Source organism: Cucurbita maxima, unplaced genomic scaffold, assembly GCF_002738345.1.
Source record: "Cucurbita maxima cultivar Rimu unplaced genomic scaffold, Cmax_1.0 Cma_Scf00001, whole genome shotgun sequence".
In the NCBI taxonomy this organism is placed as follows: domain Eukaryota; kingdom Viridiplantae; phylum Streptophyta; class Magnoliopsida; order Cucurbitales; family Cucurbitaceae; genus Cucurbita; species Cucurbita maxima.
Window position 1 is genome coordinate 2,935,438 of NW_019272017.1, and position 18,690 is coordinate 2,954,127.

At 36.3% G+C, this 18,690-nt stretch overlaps 3 protein-coding genes across 4 annotated transcripts; 2 read left to right on the top strand and 1 right to left on the bottom strand.

The window, feature by feature from the left end:
- Window positions 1–291: 291 nt before the first annotated feature.
- LOC111481169 (26S proteasome non-ATPase regulatory subunit 8 homolog A-like) lies at window positions 292–3,346 on the top strand. The gene is made up of 6 exons (XM_023126527.1): window positions 292–479; window positions 630–708; window positions 1,351–1,453; window positions 2,169–2,432; window positions 2,619–2,730; window positions 2,924–3,346. The coding sequence occupies exons 1-6, from the start codon at window positions 375–377 to the stop codon at window positions 3,062–3,064; spliced, it is 804 nt and encodes a 267-aa protein (XP_022982295.1). The 5' UTR covers window positions 292–374; the 3' UTR covers window positions 3,065–3,346.
- Window positions 3,347–7,994: 4,648 nt separating this feature from the next.
- Window positions 7,995–12,195, top strand: LOC111478725 (protein NLP6-like). Of its 2 annotated transcripts, none has more exons than XM_023123153.1 (5): window positions 7,995–8,550; window positions 9,047–9,606; window positions 9,736–9,783; window positions 9,871–10,792; window positions 10,872–12,195. In XM_023123153.1, exons 1-5 carry the CDS (start codon window positions 8,310–8,312, stop codon window positions 11,993–11,995), a joined length of 2,895 nt encoding a protein of 964 aa, XP_022978921.1. In that variant the 5' UTR covers window positions 7,995–8,309; the 3' UTR covers window positions 11,996–12,195. The 2 variants fall into 2 exon arrangements, with proteins under 2 accessions (XP_022978921.1, XP_022978929.1); XM_023123161.1 differs by having other exon boundaries at window positions 8,382–8,550; window positions 9,037–9,606.
- Window positions 12,196–13,557: 1,362 nt separating this feature from the next.
- Window positions 13,558–17,143, bottom strand: LOC111479457 (protein KINESIN LIGHT CHAIN-RELATED 1-like). Its single transcript, XM_023124140.1, has 3 exons — window positions 16,284–17,143; window positions 14,858–15,766; window positions 13,558–14,087 (listed from the first exon to the last, which is right to left on the bottom strand). The coding sequence occupies exons 1-3, from the start codon at window positions 16,919–16,921 to the stop codon at window positions 13,859–13,861; spliced, it is 1,776 nt and encodes a 591-aa protein (XP_022979908.1). The 5' UTR covers window positions 16,922–17,143; the 3' UTR covers window positions 13,558–13,858.
- Between the last annotated feature and the right edge of the window lie 1,547 nt (window positions 17,144–18,690).

An 18,690-nucleotide genomic window follows, 5' to 3' on the forward strand; every position in this document is an offset into this window, starting at 1 on the left:
ATTTAAAAATAAAAATTCCATTATTCTTGTGTGTTCATTTTTCTTTCAATCAAAATATAAAATCACATTGTTTAATTTAAAAATTAAAAAAGGTACAATTGAATATTTTATTAATTACCCAACTCAAAACAGTAAAAATCAAAATTTATAAATATAATTCAAGCATTTATAAAAAAGAAAAAAAAAGACGGTTCGGTAATTACGGTGTTTGGGCCGGGTATGGGTATCTTGTTGGATCCGGCCAATTTCGAGCCCTAGAGAAAGTGGAATTCCTTCTTGAAGAGCAAGCAAAGGCAGCAACTAAAGTGACCAATTTCCATTTCCATTTCAGCGGAGAGATTCAGAGAAAGAAACCGAAGGAGACGAAGATCGCCATGGATCCGAAGCTAACTGAGGTCTCGCAGAACTTCGAGCGCTTCAAAGCTGCTCTTGTCAGGCACGATTATGATTCTTGTAACAATCTCCTCTGTCAGCTCAAGGTATCGATCTGATTCTAGAACCCTAATGTTTCTTCCAATTACTCATCTGTTCACTGCAGTTTCAGCGTGTTTTCTTTTATTCTTGAGGAGATTGGTTTTTAATGATGCTGTTCAAGTTTCTTTAATCTTTTTTTGTTTTTCTTTTTGCAGGTTTTTTTGACTGGATTCAGAAGTCTTCCGCCATTGTTTGAAAATACGCTCAATGCTGTCCATGAACTGACGGTGGCTAGTAAGAATGTCTCGCCATACTATATTTCATAGTTTCGCAACTCTTATTTGCTGGACTATATTTTTTCCATATGAATAATTTGCTGTCGCTTGGATCTTGCAATACTCAACTGAAGAGAAGATTATAATATGGTTTATGTATCTTCATAGTAATAGATAGAACTTATATTTTTGTGGGACTTGGTATATTCACTTTTGTGATTAGTGCTGTTAAGATACCACCCGAACTAGAAGCTTAAGCCATGAGATTGAGTGAATTTGACTTCTTTATTCTACAATGGTAAGATTATGATGAGGCTTTGAAAGCATTTCCCATCTTAGAAATTAGATGACCAATACCATAGTTGATGCAAATTTGGATAAGATTTGAATGAGCTTTTGAAGTAATTTTACTCAGAAGTACAAAATATGACACACGAATGTCATAAGTTGATAAACTATCTAATAGAAGTTGGAGAAAGACGGAATCTACTTGGACATGAATAAATAATATACTTTCTGGATCTTTGAATATTCTGATGTTGAGTTTTCCATACAAAAAAGTTTATTATCTATAGGGGACTTGGGTTCTTTTTCCTTTCCTGCAGAGTCGTTTTCTAAATTTAGTTCTTATACGATTTTTGTGTTTATTTGGTGTCTTCAGGGGATATATATGAGCACGCTGTGTTGCTTAGTGTGAAGATTGAGGATCAAGAGGCATTTGAAAGAGATTTCTTCCAATTGAAGCCTTACTACACTGATGCTCGGTGTGTTTCTCTTTCTTAATTAAAGTGAAATTTGATTTCATAAATCCTGTCCAAAATGATTAAATTGCTTTATTATTATGATATATTACTTGTTTATCTCAGACGGGGAAGAAAATATAAAAATGTTTAGTTTTTACCTTTTTCAGTTGGTGCCTTTGGTTTGTTTTTCTTCCTGAGATTCTTGGAAAAGTTATGCTAATTGCCAAGATTTAAATGATTTATACTCCTTTGCGAGCCTGGGGAATGGTGTAGTGAGATAAAGAGAAGAAAAGTATAGATATAAGTGGAGTTCTATTGAGCAACTTGATTCTTTGTTAATTTGAAGTGAAATTTCATCGAAGACTAATAAAGCTACGTATGGATATTATTTGCAAATATAATTTTCTTAGTTGGTCACTATTAGGTAGTTTACATCATACTATTATCTTCCTTCTTTCATGTAAATGAGTTAATCTAATTAAACTGAACTGCTTTGGCGAGAAAATCATCTGACAATGAACTGCAGCAGAGTAACAAATGGGTCCTAACTTATCAGGAAAGCATATTCTGAGTTCTCTTGAGGTTCAAAACTGATGTATCTGATTTTAGCCTGAGCTTCCTGTGTTTTAATCTAGCATTTTACGAGATTGCCCCATTGAGATTAACTTGATGTTATCTTGTGTTTTAACTTCTGGGTACGATTTTTTCTCATGAGAATTTTTTTTTTTTGGATCAGTAACCTCCTTCCACCATCCCCTCAGGAGTATCCAATCTTGGGTCTCAACCTTCTGAGGCTTCTTGTGCAGAATAGAATTGCAGAATTCCATACTGAACTTGAACTTCTTTCCACCTCTGCTTTGGAGAGCCCATGCATTAAACATGCTGTGGAGCTGGAACAATCTTTCATGGAAGGTGCTTACAACCGTGTGTTGAGTGCTCGACAGACTGTGCCACACGAAACTTTTGGTTATTTCATGGACCTCCTTGCAAAGACTGTAAGGTAACTCATCTAAATAAGGTCTCTAACTAATATAATGATAGATGATAAATCCCACGTCCTTCCAAGTGTTTGCCAAATTCTCTCTCTCGGGGTCGCTGCAAGTAGCTATTCCATTTCATTCTTAATTTTTTTTTTTGAGACAACATACATTTCATTCATAATTTATGTCTTTCCTGTCACTTCCAGAGATGAAATAGCTGGTTGCAGTGAGAAGGCATATGATTATCTTTCTATAAGCGATGCACGCCAAATGCTGCTGTTTTCCTCTGACAAAGACCTTTTGGAATATGTCAAGGAGGTAAGCTCTGTTTGATGCATTTAATCCTCGATAATCTGCATTCTCACTAGCAAGTTTTAGATAGATGAAAGTTGTCTTTTCGATGAATACTTCTCTCGACTAACTAAGAGAGTTTCCACGAACTATTTCATGTCTTATTATTCACATGTTTTCACAATGCACCTGTTGATTACGATCTGTTGTTTCGATGCAGGAGCATCCCGAGTGGGAGATAACGAATGGCGTTGTATATTTCCAGAAGGCGAAAGAATCTGCACCTTGCAAGGAAATACCTTCTCTTCAACTCATCAACCAAACGCTCAGTTACGCCAGGGAGTTGGAGCGGATTGTATGAACGAACCAAGCTAGCAGCTTTTCACCATTGCTATCTGCTGCTTTTCAACATGCCAAGGTTGATAGTTATCCCTCACCCTCTTATGATCTTTATGGGATTTTTCCATACAAAATTGTTATTTCTAGTGACATTGAGTCCGGATTTTTGTCAATGTATCTTGGTATTTACATTCTTGTGAGATGATCGTCGTTGCATTTGCTATCTTCTAAGTGTTTGTTTACAATTACATTTTGTTGCGGTATGGTAAGATCGAATGACTTGGAAGTCGTTATTGTTTGATTACTGCTATAGTGTGGGATGTAGATTAAGAAAAGGTTTCGAACACTTGAAATGCGCGCACACAACTTTTTTCTGTTACCCATAGTTTTATCCAATTCAAATATAAACCAAATGAATTTATGTCACAGTTTTGCAACTTTATAACTACCACTACTATATTTAAATAAGCTATTTATTAAAATAATGTTATTAAAAAAGGAGCTATTTATTAAAACCATATGGACGGAGGAATTAAATATAAATGAAGTGCAATTTGTTAATTGGGGGTCGTGGCGGAGGGAGCGGCGGCGGCGGCGCGCCGAGTTGTGTGGAGTAAGGGCGGCCCCCATGACTCCGGAAGCTTCACAAGGTGTGTCAAATCCGTACAAGTTGTGCCCTTCATTGTCAGCCTCGAATATTTCAAAATCCCTTTTGGCTTACAACTTTATTTATTTATTTTGGAATTTTAATCTTTTCTATGCTTTTTACCATTTTGTGCCATTAAAAAACCCAAATTGCTATGGTCCCCTTTTCTAATATTATTTGTTTTTCTCCGGTTCTAATTGAAAAGATTGTATCACACATCTTTATAGTAAAAATGTGAATATCTAGAACGAGTTCGAGATATTTTTAGAAAAACAATTAGAAAATACAAAACAGTTTTCTGGATTATTGTATATAAAAATTTCGATAAAAAATTTCTAGCTCCACCTCCATTGTCTCATCAAGTTTATACAACATCGAAAAACTAAACCTACATAAGTTATCAAACAATGACCAAGAAACTCACCTAATAGAATCGAGCCATTTCTCCCGACACCATATGAGATAGAGATTTAAACACCTAAATTAATATTACTTGATGTGTTAAGTATTCATTAGACTCAATTTATTCTAAATTTAAGCTGACCATAAATTTTACTATTTTTAATTATAATTTTTTATAAGCTTGTATTTTGAAATGGTCAATTAATTATTATTAATGTTGTGTTTATCACCAACACTTTGGAAAACGATGCTAGGTTGACAAGATTATGTAAACAATTTTTTAAGAAATACCATTAAATATTTATTGGCGTATTAATTTCTATATTAATATATTATGCCTTTTTCCATCAAAATTTCTTACTCTTTTTTAAAATACATTTGACAATATTTTACTAATTAATAAAATAAAAATATTGGCTTTTCTATTCCATCTGGAATGGTTACTTCCTCTATGTTTGACCTTTTTAAAAAATGTCAACTACATAACTTTCTAAAAATTCCAAAGATTATTTAAAATAATTATTAGAAAATTGAATAATAAGTAATTTTTGTTATTAATATGAAAATTAAATTAAACCCTTTTTAATTATTAAGTTACGATCTTTTGAAAAAAAAAAATGTATAACTGTTACCATAAAATATCAAAAAAAATATTTTTATATTCCTTACAAAGTTTCTAAATATTTCTTTAATATTATAATCAAATTCTAAAAAATTATTTACCATTAAAAATTAGAATTTAGTCCTTATAGTTTTATAAAATTATCATAAATAGTCTATTTACACGATGATTTTATCAAATCATAAATAAAAAAATCTAAATTTTAAATTTACAGAGTCCAAATTTTAATTTTTTCAAAAGTACGGACCAAATTTATATTTAAGTAGTTTGAAATAGAATCCATCCTCAAAGATTCTTTGCCATAATATTGGAATATTCCTTGTTCAAATCTTCTCCATATATATTGGATTCGAGAAAAAGTCATAAACTTTAATCAATGTCAAATCATACATCAAAATATTTGCTTAATGTTTATTATCATTTTTTAATTTATTTTCAAATTATTCCATTTGAAAATTTCCCATCGTTACAGTCACACCTCCAAATCAAATTATTCTCTACATCATTTAATAAATAATATAATTCATTAAGAATAATAAGAATTTACATCTCTACCCTTCAACAACAAGATATCATTCCTTTATTCAATTTTCATTTATATTTTATTATTTGTTCGAAAAAGAAATAAAATTAGCTAAATTATTAAGTAAAATGAAAAAAATAAATAAATTAAAAGACATAATTTTATCAAATATTTATTTATTTATTTTTATATATAAATATTTCAGTGTTTCAGGGACCAAAGTGTAAATTTTATAATGTTCGAGGACCGAACATAATTAATATTGTTCTTGAGGATAGGGATGAAGACCCTAAAAACAATGGACAGCCACAGATTCTTGGAGCTTTCCAATAAAACAGGAAATTAAAAAAAAGTCAAGAGAAAAATTATATATAAATAAAATGATGGGAACATGAAAAGTACCCTTCAACTTGAGGAGACAAGTAGCTTATTTCTTAAATCAAACAAAATTAAAAATAAATATGTTTGAAAAACTTCCATTCGGTTTCTTTTGTGAATAATGATTATGTCTTAATGTTCGGGATTCAGAATTCGGCATCTGGTGACTCCTGTATTTCTCTACATCCTCTATAATATGGTCATGTTCTTTACTCCTCGCTGCTAAAGTGAAAACTATTTTCACGGACTAACCCGAGTCATTCCAGCATATTTTGTACTCAATTACATGGATGTCACACTAATCTCTAAAGACTCAATTTGTCCAGCAAAAATCAATTTTTCTGTAAGTATATAGATACAGTGATAACAAGACAGAGATTTATAGGCACCTTCTTCATGATCCGTGATCCAAATTCAATATCAACACTCATTATTATTATAGTAATTCAATAATTAATTATGCGAATGTCACTAACAAATAAATTAAACATTTCCCATTATTCAAAAAGTAAAGTATATTAATTAATTTATTTTGAAAAAAAAAATAATGGGGTAGGCAGCTTTGTTATTTGATAATTAAACATTTTTGTCTTCTCATTAAGAGAAAATTAAAAAATATTAATTAAAAATATTGGCAATGTACAATGGGGGGAGCGCCCCAATCCAACTTGCTTCAATTAGACTTTGAATTAAAAGTCAATTAACAAATAATTATATTCTATAATCTCAAACTAATCTTTATTGTTAATGCTAACAACTTTTCCAAAAAAATTAAAAAATAATTATATTTTTTCATTAAAAAATAATATAAACCAACTAATTATTGTTGTTTTTGCCTTGTCTTTTTCCTATATATAATTGCAAATAATAAAATAAAAAAAATAAAAAAATAGTAAAATTTATATAATGCTGTATGACATTGGATTTACACATTGTACCATTATATTTTTTAAATTAGACCACTTCACTAACCCACATGCTTAATTATTGCAATTATCCATTTTTTGTTTATTTAATGGGAGTACAAAATTTATTTTTTTAATTAATTATAATCACAACCTATTGAATTTTTGTTGACCTAGATTATAATAACTAAACAAAAACCCACCTCATTTTTAGAATTATTGGTGGCTAATAAATTTATATAAATCCAGTTGAGAGATAGTACAAGTTTATCGCTAGTAGATATCATTTATTTTTTGCTATTATGTATCGTCGTCAGCTTCATAGTTTTAAAACGCGTTAGAGAAAGGTTTCACACTCTTATAAAAAAGGGTCCCTTCCAAACCCACCACTAGTAGTAGATATTGTCTGCTTTAGCCAATTTCATATAGTAGTTAGTCTTGTAGTTTTAAAATGCTATTAGGGAGAGTTTTTTGCCCCTTATAGTAAATGTTTCGTTTTTCCCTCCAACCAACGGTTGCCAACTAAACACGAGAGTTGTGCTCGTTGTAGGACTTAACCCAACACCTTACGCCACGAGCTGATGACAACCATGCACCATTTGTGTCCGTGTTCCTTAAGGCACCCCTCTCTTTCAAGAGGATTCGCCACATGTCAAGCCTTAGTAAGGTTCTTCGCTTTGCATCGAATTAAACCACATGCTCTACTGCTTGTGCGGGCCCCTGTCAATTCCTTTGAGTTTCATTCTTGCGAACGTACTCTTCAGGTGGATCCATTTGTTTCGTTCCCGAGGAAGTGCATATTTTACCTGAATCTTCTTCCATAATGGTACGTAACAATAGTATCATTGGAGTAGCTACACGACTAACTTTAAGTATAAGAGTTACTTCGGCTCGACGCTTTCGTTCCCTCGAATCAAAATTCAATCAAGTAAGCCTTACTTAAAACTTCAAAGATGAATTATTTTATTTATTTACTTTATAGGAATCAAAGTAAAAATTCAAAGAATGGATTTTTCTCTCACGTACGAGCTTTTCCTTATCAATTATTTAATCATCCAACTATCATTTATAAGTTTTTGTATCATTAATTATTTGACTATTATGAAATGACTAGCAAGCTTTTCAATGAAGTGAATTTTTTTTCTTGATTAGATTTTGATATCAATATCACTGTTTATCAATCGTCCATTCCATTCGTTCATTCGTTCATTCGAATACGAAGAACGGATAATCCGTTCACTAAAACGCTATAAAATTCAAAGCATAAAGGGTGTTTTGAGTTTCAAAAGTCTCTTTCTCAAGTAGGCACATGGAATCATGGCTATGAATGGTACTCACTTTCGACTATGGTGACGTACAAAGCCTTCATTAGTTGTTGAAGGATGAAATTAGCAATAAAATTTGGAAGATATATATAATTAAAATGAAGGGTACTTTTTGCTTTTTGCTTTTTGATTCTTGTAATCACACTATTATATAGATTTCTCCATTTTTCACTAAAAAAGCTCTGAATTTGTTGAGACAAAAAGTATGGGAAGTAGAGTAGCGATTGTGGTGGTGGGTTGCAACACGGAATCAAATCTGTTTATTTTATCCAAAAACTCTCATATAATCCAACTTCAACTACTCGTTTTTGGATTCCATGGAATCACACTCCCAAAACAATCCCTACCTCTCCCTCTCCTCTTCCCTTCTTCTTCTTCTTATTCTTCTTCATCGTTTTCCTCTCAAACTAGTTTCAGATCCTTAGAACCCTAAGATTTGGAGCTGTAAATCCGTTATCTCCTCGCCATGACCGAGCCCAAGCCCGATTCCGATCACCTATCTCCGTTTTTCCCCAAATCGCACCGTTCCGGTGCCGACGACCGGAACCCACTTATGGATTTCGATCTCGATTTGGATATTCCTTGGCCGTTGGATCAAACCCCTTTGTTTTCAACCTCCGATCATCTTGCTTCGCCTCTTTGGGCCTTCTCTGAAGCCGATGATGGCGACGATTCCAAATTTGCTGCCTATGCTTGCTCTGTTCTTGGTGAGCTTCGATTCTATTTTGCGTTTGTTTTTACCGCCTTTTGTCTAATTTGTTGTTTGGTGGATTTTGATTTTGATTTAACTGAATGGTTCTTGTGATTTGAGAAGTGGATCTTCTTCTCAAAAGGGTTGAAATCGAAACCACCTTTTTTCCGTTTGTTTCTTTGACTATTTGAGTAGCTTTTGGACTTGTTATCTTCAAATTTCTTTAATGAATCAGTGAGGTTTTGATTGGCTTGGTGTTTATGCCATTTAAGAACAAGGAACGAAGGCTACTATGGGATTGAAAGCCTGAATCAATACTTTTTGCTTTACTTTTTCATCCTGTTTTGGTATATGTTTGATTATTCTTCAGATATATGATTCTGTATGGTGTTTCTGGATGCTAGTTTTCTGTCAGTTTCAATCTTGTCATATTGAGTTGATATTGTGTTCTTGGATTTAGTTAGAGGGATTCTTTTCCATTTAAAATGGCTTAACTTTACAGCTGAGAGCAGGTACTTCCAATTTGAATTCGGTACCGCAAAAGCCGATCGAGAATCACAAGTTTAAGATTCTTCCCGTTCCGTCGGAGAATCCAGATGGGTATTGCTTGATCAAGGAAAAAATGGCGCAAGCTCTTCGGTACATTAAGGATTTGTCCGACCAGCAAGTTCTAGCTCAGGTTTGGGCACCTGTAAAGAATGGTGACAAGGTTGTACTTTCGACTTCCGGGCAACCGTTTGTTCTTGATACGCAGAGCAACGGACTTCATCGGTATAGGTTGGTCTCTTTGACGTATATGTTCTCTTTGGACACTGAATTGGATGGATCTCTTGGGCTCCCTGGTCGTGTTTTTCAACAAAAGTTGCCTGAATGGACTCCAAATGTGCAGTATTACTCGAGCAAGGAGTATTCACGACTTAGGCATGCTCTTGATTATAATGTTCAGGGAACTCTGGCTTTGCCTGTTTTCGACCCTTCGGGGCAGTCTTGTCTTGGTGTTCTTGAGCTAATCATGACTTCACCGAGGATCAATTATGCACCTGAGGTGGACAAAGTCTGTAAAGCTCTGCAGGTTTGAGTTCTCTTCCATTTATTGAATTACCTAAGTGTTGTCTGGATCTTGATTGTATTGGACGAAGCATATGTCGTGTTTACTCGTCATAAACGTTTTTGCTCATTTTATAAATCTCTTTTCCTGCAGGCTGTTAATCTAAAAAGTTCAGAGATTTTGGATCGTCCAAATATCCAGGTCACTTTTGCATTCTGAAAGATGAATATTGTATAGCTTGTTCTTTTTCGCTCGTTCTCACGTATACATACTTCGCAATGCTTTCAGATCTGCAACGAAGGCCGACAGAATGCGCTGGCTGAAATCTTGGCCGTACTCACCGTTGTATGTGAAACCCATAACTTACCATTGGCTCAAACCTGGGTTCCATGCAGGCACCGAAACGTGCTCGCCAATGGTGGAGGTTTGAAGAAAAGCTGTACTAGCTTTGATGGTAGTTGTATGGGGCGGATCTGTATGTCTGCAACTGAAGTAGCATCCTATGTTGTTGATGCTCACAAGTGGGGTTTTCGCGAGGCGTGTTTAGAACACCATTTACAAAAGGGTCAAGGGGTTTCGGGGAGAGCGTTTTCATCTCACAGCTCGTGTTTTTGTGGAGACATCACCCAATTCTGCAAGAACGAATACCCTTTGGTACACTACGCACTCATGTTCGGATTAAAGAGCTGTTTTTCGATCTGCTTACGGAGCAAGTTTACTGGAGACGACGAGTACATTCTAGAATTCTTTCTGCCACCGAGCCTCGTTGATTATCAGGAACAAAAGACTTTGTTGGGTGCAATGATGGGAACAATGAAGCAGCATTTCTACACTCTCAAAGTTGCCTCTGGAATCAACCTCGAGGAGGGAGGAATCGTCGAAGTCGTTCAAGCATCAAGAAATGGAGGGTTTGAATCAAGACTTGAATGCATTCATATTCCACCCGAGTCTGATGCCATGCCGAACGCGGGGGAGGTAGTTGCCTTAGAAACATTACAACAACGTTCTTTAATGGTTCACGATGCTCCAAAGGACGAAAACAATACTGTTCGGGACAGGGAAAGCGACAACCCCGTTCCTTGTGTCCAGAATAAGGAAGTGAAAAAAACATCCAAAAGGAAGCGTGGAAAAGCCGAGAAGTCGATTAGTCTGGACGTTCTTCAACAATATTTTGCTGGTAGTCTTAAGGATGCTGCCAAAAGCCTTGGTGGTATGTTCTTCATTCTGCAGTTTAATTTTATAAAAGCTATGCTTGCATATCTATATGAACACTTTTTTCACTTCGACAGTTTGTCCGACGACAATGAAGCGTATCTGTAGGCAACATGGGATCTCACGGTGGCCATCTCGAAAGATCAATAAGGTGAACCGCTCTCTTTCAAAGCTAAAACGTGTCATCGATTCCGTTCAAGGGAATGAAGGAACTTTTGGAATGTCTTCTCTTGCTACAAGTCCACTTCCTGTTGCAGTTAGTTCGAGTTCTCATCCGTTAACTCCGGACGGGTCGAATCAAAATTTTTTTTTTGCTTCTCAACCCTCTGATCCTCAATGTAAAGAAACGAACACCTCAGAAGCACAGACAAACAACACACAGGCTAGATTGAAAGATCAATTACTCAGGGGAGTGTCGAACCCGGAAGAACTGTTTCACGAGCAGAATGGATCTCTAATGAAGCTCGGAAATGGCTTCAACAATTTTAGAACAGGAAGCGGATCTCGGGACGAGAGCACCGGGACGCCTACATCTCATGGTTCTTGCCAAGGCAGTCCTGCAAATGAGAGTAATCCCCTTTCTATTCACCACCATGAACAATGTGTAAGAAGAGGCTCTCCTGAAGCCGCAGCCTTCCATCCAATCGACAAACCGAACAAATCGACACGTGCTTGTCCAGTTTCCGATACGCTTCTGATGGTTGAGCCAAAGGAACCATTTGGAGGAATGCTGATTAAGGATGCAGGAAGCTCTAAGGACTTAAAGAATCTTTGCGCTTCGGTTGCCGATGCCATTCTCGACGATCAAGTACCTAAATTTTGTTGGCCCAGACCTTCTGATATAGCTATGAGACAACCTATGGAGTCTGTTTGTCACACAGTCCCTCATATATCAGCAAGGCAAGAACCAAGTAGAATGACTATCAAGGCCACTTATAAGGACGATATCATTCGGTTTCAAATTTCCACGTGCACCGGTATTGTGGAGTTACGAGAGGAAGTAGCGAAGAGATTGAAACTAGACGTCGGTACATTCGATATCAAATACATGGACGACGATCGTGAATGGGTTCTTACTGCTTGCGACGCAGACTTACAAGAGTGTGTAGATATCTCAAAAGCATCAGGTAGCAACATAATAAGATTGTTGGTTCATGATTTATCTGTCAATCTTGGGAGTTCTTGTGAGAGTACTAGGTAGTGACGATCGATCGGGTTGTAGATATTGATAATCCGTCGACTTCCCATCTCCATAAACTGTATTACTAGCATTAGGATGTCAAGATTTAGATGTAGGTATTGATATTATTTTGCTCGAACTGTATAAATTTTTTCATGTGAATTGTATTGATTCTCCTCTTAAGGTTTTTAAGCGCGGTCTGTTAAGGAGATGTTTTCACATTCTTGTAAAGAAAGGTTTCATTTTCCTCTTCAGCTAATGTGAGATTTCATAATCCACCTCCTTGGAGCCAACGTCCTTGCTGGCACACCCTTGGTGTGTGGTGTCTGACTTTGATACCATTTGTAACAGTCTAGACTCAGTGCTTGCAGATATTGTCATTTTTTAGCTTTTTCCTTTTGGTCCTTGCTGGTACACTACCCGATGTCTGCTCTGACACCATTTGTAACAGCTCAAACGCTAGCAGATATTATCTTCTCCAAGCGATGTTTCCAAACTCTTATAATGAATAGTTTGTTGGAATCTTACCCTGCATATTCCATGTTAACCTATTAATTCATGTAATTTTTAATAATAATTTTTTTGAAAAATATTAATTAAATTAAAAAATATATTTTTTCTGATTTAAAGTCTCATATTCTAAAGCATAATTCCAGCATAAGAGAGAATCGAAATCATGATTTAATGGAATTGGAAGGTTCATCAATCTTTTTCCCCATTATTATGAATATATTCTTTTTGTCAATTTTTATACTTAATTATCTTTTTTTTATTTTATTTTTTAAAGACTATTTTACATTGCTGTTGGGGAATTATTCTCTTGCTTTTCAACTAAATAAAAAAAAAAAAAAAATTTGCTCATAATTTACTTCTATATCTTGATTTATTCTATTATTAATTAGTAATATTAAACTTATGAGATAAAATGTGACCAGTAGATTTCTTTTAACTATTAAAATTTTAATTTTTTTAGAAATTCAAAATTCAAGATTATAGTTAAATTATAGATAATTTAATCTTCCACTTATGTTAATTAATGTCTATTAGAAAAATAAAAAACTTAATAAAGTAATTAATGATTTATAAAATATTTTAAAAACCATTCCCATCTAAATGAATAATATCTTTTTTAACTTTGTAATCTTTCCACTGTAAATCAGATGCTTTTTCTACCTTTTATTTATTTATTTATTATTATTATTATTATTTTTTTAATAATAATAATTTGATTCTTTGAGTAAAAACTAAGACATCATTTTCTCAATTTAAAAGCCAAAAGTACTTTTAAAATTCATTATAAGAACCGAACTAAGCCAAATCATTTGTTAGAGGTGAAATTATCGAATGAAATGAAATCCAAAGTCGAGCCTAAGGGGCCAACCACCTCGAGAGCCAATTGGGGATGAGACCCTTGAGGTTAATCACCATGGGTCGGCCACGAACCTTGACGATCCACCTTTGGTTCAGAAGCTACGTTTAGGAGAGAATAATAAGAGATCAACTCAGCCAAACCGTCGAGTTCAATTGCCCCATAGAATCATACATCGTAGCATGGTTAGGAATCAAACGATTAGACTCGACTATTAAATCCGAAACTATGAATCTTATTCAACCAAGATCATGTTTTTTTTTTTTTCTAAAGTAACAGCCTTACAGCACAGACATTCATTCAATGAAGCAATTAACAACACAGCGAGGAAAAACAATAAATGAGTTCAGTTCATAAAAGAGAAACAGAAGGGCTTACTCCAATTAAAGAAATAAAGAAAGAAATAAAGAAAAAACTAAATCAACTCTATACATGATCTTATATGTTACAGAATGTGCATTTTGGATCAGTAAAAGCAGCTCCAATATTCAAGGAAGACTATATCCATTTCAGATTCAAAATCCCAAACCTGACCACTTTTTCGTTGTCTCTTTCTTCGTCTTCCTTGAGCTCGGGTCGATGAGGTTCTCCAAAGACTTCGCTTTCCGGTTTCGGGTTCGGCCTGCTTCCTTCAGTAGCTCAGCTAGTCTCCTCTTTTCATCTTCAAAGTCGGGATTCGCAATTCCGAGCTTTTCTTCTCTCAACTTGAGAACCGATTCCAATATTTCGATAGCATCATCGACTCTACGATAGATTCAGAAGAAACTATTAGATAAAGCATTCATCAACTAAGCTACATCGAAAACGAGTGAAACAAATCATGAGCAAACATAATGTTGTCACACCATATTTATCAAATGGCTTTATGGTTTAACAATAAAAACTCGTAAGATACTTGTGACAGTCTAAGTCCACTGCTAGCCGACATTGTTCTGTTTGAGTTTCCCTTTCGAGCTTCCCCTCAAAGTTTTTAGAACACGTATGCTAGGAAGAGATTTTCCCACCCTTATACAAGAATGTTCCATTCTCTTTCTCAACCAAGGTGAGATCTCACAATCCACCCCCTCTCTGGGCCTAGCATTCTCGTTGGCACTTGTTCCCTTCTCTAATCGATGTGGGACCCCCTCAATCCAGGCCCAGCGTCCTTGCTGGCACACCGCCTCATGTCCACCCCCTTCAGGGCTCAGCCTCCTCACTGGCACAAGCCCCGATGTTTGGCTCTGATACCATTTATAACAGCCCAAGCCCAAGCCCAAGCCCACTGCAAGCCGATATTGTTCTCTTTGGGCTTTCTCTCAAGGTTTTTAAAAGGCGTCTACTAGAGAGAGGTTTCCACACCCTTATAAAGAATGTTTCATTCTCCTCCCCAACCAATATGGGATCTCACAATATTAATACCCGAGATAGTATATTCCCCATAGCTAGGCGGTTGAGCTTCGGGCGAGCTATACCGAACCGAATAGGTATAATATGATAGGTAATGGCAAGAAAATAATTAAAATAATTTGAAGTACCTGCCCATAGCATCATAAGTTGCAGCAAGGTTGCTGTAAACTCCAATGGTATCTTGATGACAATTGCCACACTCCTGCTCCAAAATTCCTCTTGCTTCTTCAAACAACTCAGCAGCCTCATCTATCTTGAACAACTGCACACAAGCCAATCCCATTTGGTTCAAAACAACCCCGAAGAACGCAGATTTTCTCTCCCCGGTGGTTCTAAGTTTCGATATCGAACTCTCGAAAGCACTCCTCGCATCCTCGTACCGTCCAACCATGTAGAACATCACTCCCATTCGTGCTTCTATCCCAGCAATTGTGCTTTGCTGTCCCGGTTTATCCTCCAACATCTTCATTGCCTTTTGTAAGAGCTTCAACGCCTCCTCAGGCTCGTCAACAGACTCGTAAATCGCTGAAATTTCTGTTAATCCACCAGCAATTTCTTCAGGTGAAGTTCCAGGTACAGGCTTCGAGTATATCCTCATTGCATTTTCGCAATACGATTTCGACTCCCGGAGCTTTCCAGTCCGGTGATAAAGGTCAGCAAGGCGTATGAAAACAGAGGCAACCAGAGGATGGTTGTCACCCTTAGATGCTTTGAATACAGTGAGCGCCTTCTGATACGAGAAGACTGCCTCATCAAAACGACATAGAGACATGTAAATATTTCCAATGCTGACATCAATGGCAGCAACCTCACTGTCTTGTCCATTTGCAATCATTGCCATACTAGCCAGGACGAGGTGCTCCAGCGCCGATTCATAATCACCTTTTGCCTCACAAATAAGCGCCATCAGTCGACGGTCAGCTGCTTCTTCAAGCGACGCAGGCTCACTATGCGCATGATGAATCTCGAGAGTTTTTTTGCACAATTCTTCCGCCCGATCAAATTGCATTGCTTGAACGTGTGCCTCTGATAAATACCTACATATAACATGACATTCTCCATGGTTATTCTCAACACCTATTCACATTAACTCGATCCACAAACAACCATTCTTCCGAACTATGAACCGAGATAAAACTCGAACAATAACGGGTCTTCACTCGATTAACAGGACATCAAACAAATACAAGCTATGAAACACGCAAAAAACCAGTCAACGATTCGTCTCTCGGCCAATATAATCACAAACAAATAGTTAGTTCAGAGATCCACCTGAAACCTTTACACAAAAAAAACACAATCTAACACAAAACCAGTGTCACACAGCTGAGGATTCATAGGGAAAGAAGCAAAAAGTTGTCTCTTTTTAACGGTAAAGTCACAACATCAGCAGATCAAGCACAATCTCAAAATTAACCTTAAAATCTTCCAAAATTAACCTTAAACTCTCCAAAATTAACCTTAAACTCTTCAAAATCCAGCTCAAATGCCACAAATTCCCACAATTTTGGAAAGACGAATTTGCATCTAATATAAGAACAGAAGAAACCAAACCTGCAAGTCTCCCCAACTCTGGGATCCGTCTCACCCAAGGCTTCGATCTGGATTTTCAAGCCCTCTTCATAGCAACCAATGGAGCGCTCGATCTGACCCAGCATCGAATACGTATCACCCAGCTGCATATGGCCAGAAAAAGCAGCAAGGGCATGATCCGGCCCTCTCCCAATCTGAGGGACTTGAATCGCCTGTTCCAGAACCGGCACCGCCTCCTCAAACCGACCCAAGCTGCAATAAATAGCGGCTAGAACATGGAGACTCATGGCAAGGTCCAGACTCGGTTCACCATCAACGGCGCACCGCTCGAATGACTTCGAAGCTCGGATCGCGTAATCCAAGGCTTTGATCGGGCCATCACCGGATGCGATGGTATCCCGAGCGAGCTTAAGAAGAAAAGGACCAAGATCGGGGTTGTCCAGAGAAGAATCCGGCGGAAACAGAGCCGCTGTCGGACTCTCCGGTTGAAGCTTCTTCTTCCCGTTCGGCGAAGGCTTAGATCGGGAAGGAGAAGGAGAGGGCTGTTTCTTTGTTAGAGGAGATGGGGGTCGGTGACTCATGGCCGGCGGCGTGTCGGGAACTGAAATCCGGAGCGGCGGAGCATCCGGCGGGGTTTTGACGGAGACTAAACCGGGCATGGCGGCGGAAAAAACAGGGGAAGTAGAATTGGAAGCGGAATTGAAGAGGGTTTATCTTAGATTTGGGGAAATGGGGATTGGTAATAAAGATCAAAGGAATGGAACAGCCCACCTCGCTGAACCAAATTAAGATGAACAATTTGGGAGTGGGGGTTTGAAGGTGAAGCTGCAGTAGATCAGATGTCAATGACTGTCCTGGCTGTCACAACTCGGGCTGTCGGTCTGCTCCAATAAGGGAGAGAACCAGACAAAGTAGGTTAGGAGGGTAAAATCGTAATTTCATCTTACTTATCTTTATTCTTTACCTTAGGTTGTCATAAATTATTTCCGTTTTTTTCTTCGGGTTGAATAATTCATTTCTTAGATTTTAAATAAACGTAAGTTTCTAACTTCAAGTTATATAATTCAACCAAAAATAAATTCAAATAATTAATTTTAAGTTATTTATTCCACATTATTTTTCTTTATTAGGGTTAGATATTCCTACATTACTTTCAAAATGTGTCATTTTTCTTTGGTTGATGTAAATAATATTAACCTATTTAATCGAGCGCTTGAAAATTTTGTCCTAACTGATGGAAATTAACACCGAATCAGTAGAGTTCAGTCTCACTTATCACAGCGTCTTATGATATATTAAATGAGTAATTATCATCGTTCATATTCATACACGAGGTCTCGTAATAGATTTTTTCATCGCAATTTCATACCTGGGAGGATTAAATTAGATGTTGAAAATTTACTTCAAAAAGCCACGAAAAATTTATCAAAGAAATTATTTTACTCAAAGTTGTTTTTCGACCTTGTATGGATAGTTGAAACTAGCAATATATTTTTTCAAGCCTTAATTTAACCGACCGAAACTCTCCATAATAATGTTTTAAGACGATCGTTATCCATGTAAACTCACTAAAAGGGGCTCGACCCCTTACCGTACAATGATCTAAATTGCTTAAATTTTTTAGGTTAGATGCCAGATCGGAGTGGGTAATCTAATCCACACTATCATACTAACTTTATAACAATCGATTCTTTTGAGTCGTTATTAATACACAACATTTTTCACATTCACACCAGACATCCTTGTACATATATCACAGAGCAAATACCACTCTTATTTTCCACGCTATCTTACACACTCCATAATTATATTTTGAAACCCTAATTTCAGCATCACTCAGGCTCTTCCTCCAGGGTTCCCAACCCTTGGCTCATGTCTTGGGTTATGGTTTGGGCTTGCATAGTCTAACAATTCCTCTGCTCCCAAAAGCTTCCTTGCACCTTTCTTTTCAATTATCACCTGCAATTTGAAACTTGATCATCATTTTGGCTCGTAACAAGAATATCTATTTGTTTTCGAGGGTTTATCACTGAATTTGAGCTATCGATATCATTGCAAGTGTTTTCCACTATCGGGTCTATAGTTTATACAAACACAAACACAATTTTAAGGGTTGTGTCGGGTGAGAGTCGGTTTGGCTTAAGATTTCAAATTTTGTTTACCCTATTTGAGCTCAACCAAATTCATGGATTTTTCAATGGTCATTCATCGAGGATTTTAAACTTACACTTCAAATGCATAGTTTTTCTATACACTTATAAACTTAGAGTCTTAACGTTATCTAGATAAGATGCCGATCCCATACCCTAAACGTTCATTAAGTCCCAACTTAATTAGAAAGTTGATATATCATGTTTTCGAGAGTTTATCACTAAATTTAAGCTATCAATATCAATATCAATGTTTTCCGCTATCGAGTCTATAGTTT

Coding starts and splice junctions, on each gene's coding strand:
- LOC111481169 (XM_023126527.1), top strand. CDS start 375: ATGGATCCGAAGCTAACTGAGGTCTCGCAGAACTTCGAGCGCTTCAAA. Junction 480..629: donor ATCTCCTCTGTCAGCTCAAG/GTATCGATCTGA, acceptor TTCTTTTTGCAG/GTTTTTTTGACTGGATTCAG. Junction 2,433..2,618: donor CTCCTTGCAAAGACTGTAAG/GTAACTCATCTA, acceptor TGTCACTTCCAG/AGATGAAATAGCTGGTTGCA.
- LOC111478725 (XM_023123153.1), top strand. CDS start 8,310: ATGACCGAGCCCAAGCCCGATTCCGATCACCTATCTCCGTTTTTCCCC. Junction 9,784..9,870: donor TGGATCGTCCAAATATCCAG/GTCACTTTTGCA, acceptor CAATGCTTTCAG/ATCTGCAACGAAGGCCGACA. Junction 10,793..10,871: donor TGCTGCCAAAAGCCTTGGTG/GTATGTTCTTCA, acceptor TCACTTCGACAG/TTTGTCCGACGACAATGAAG.
- LOC111479457 (XM_023124140.1), bottom strand. CDS start 16,921: ATGCCCGGTTTAGTCTCCGTCAAAACCCCGCCGGATGCTCCGCCGCTC. Junction 15,767..16,283: donor AGAGTTGGGGAGACTTGCAG/GTTTGGTTTCTT, acceptor TGTTATATGTAG/GTATTTATCAGAGGCACACG. Junction 14,088..14,857: donor ACTTATGATGCTATGGGCAG/GTACTTCAAATT, acceptor AATCTATCGTAG/AGTCGATGATGCTATCGAAA.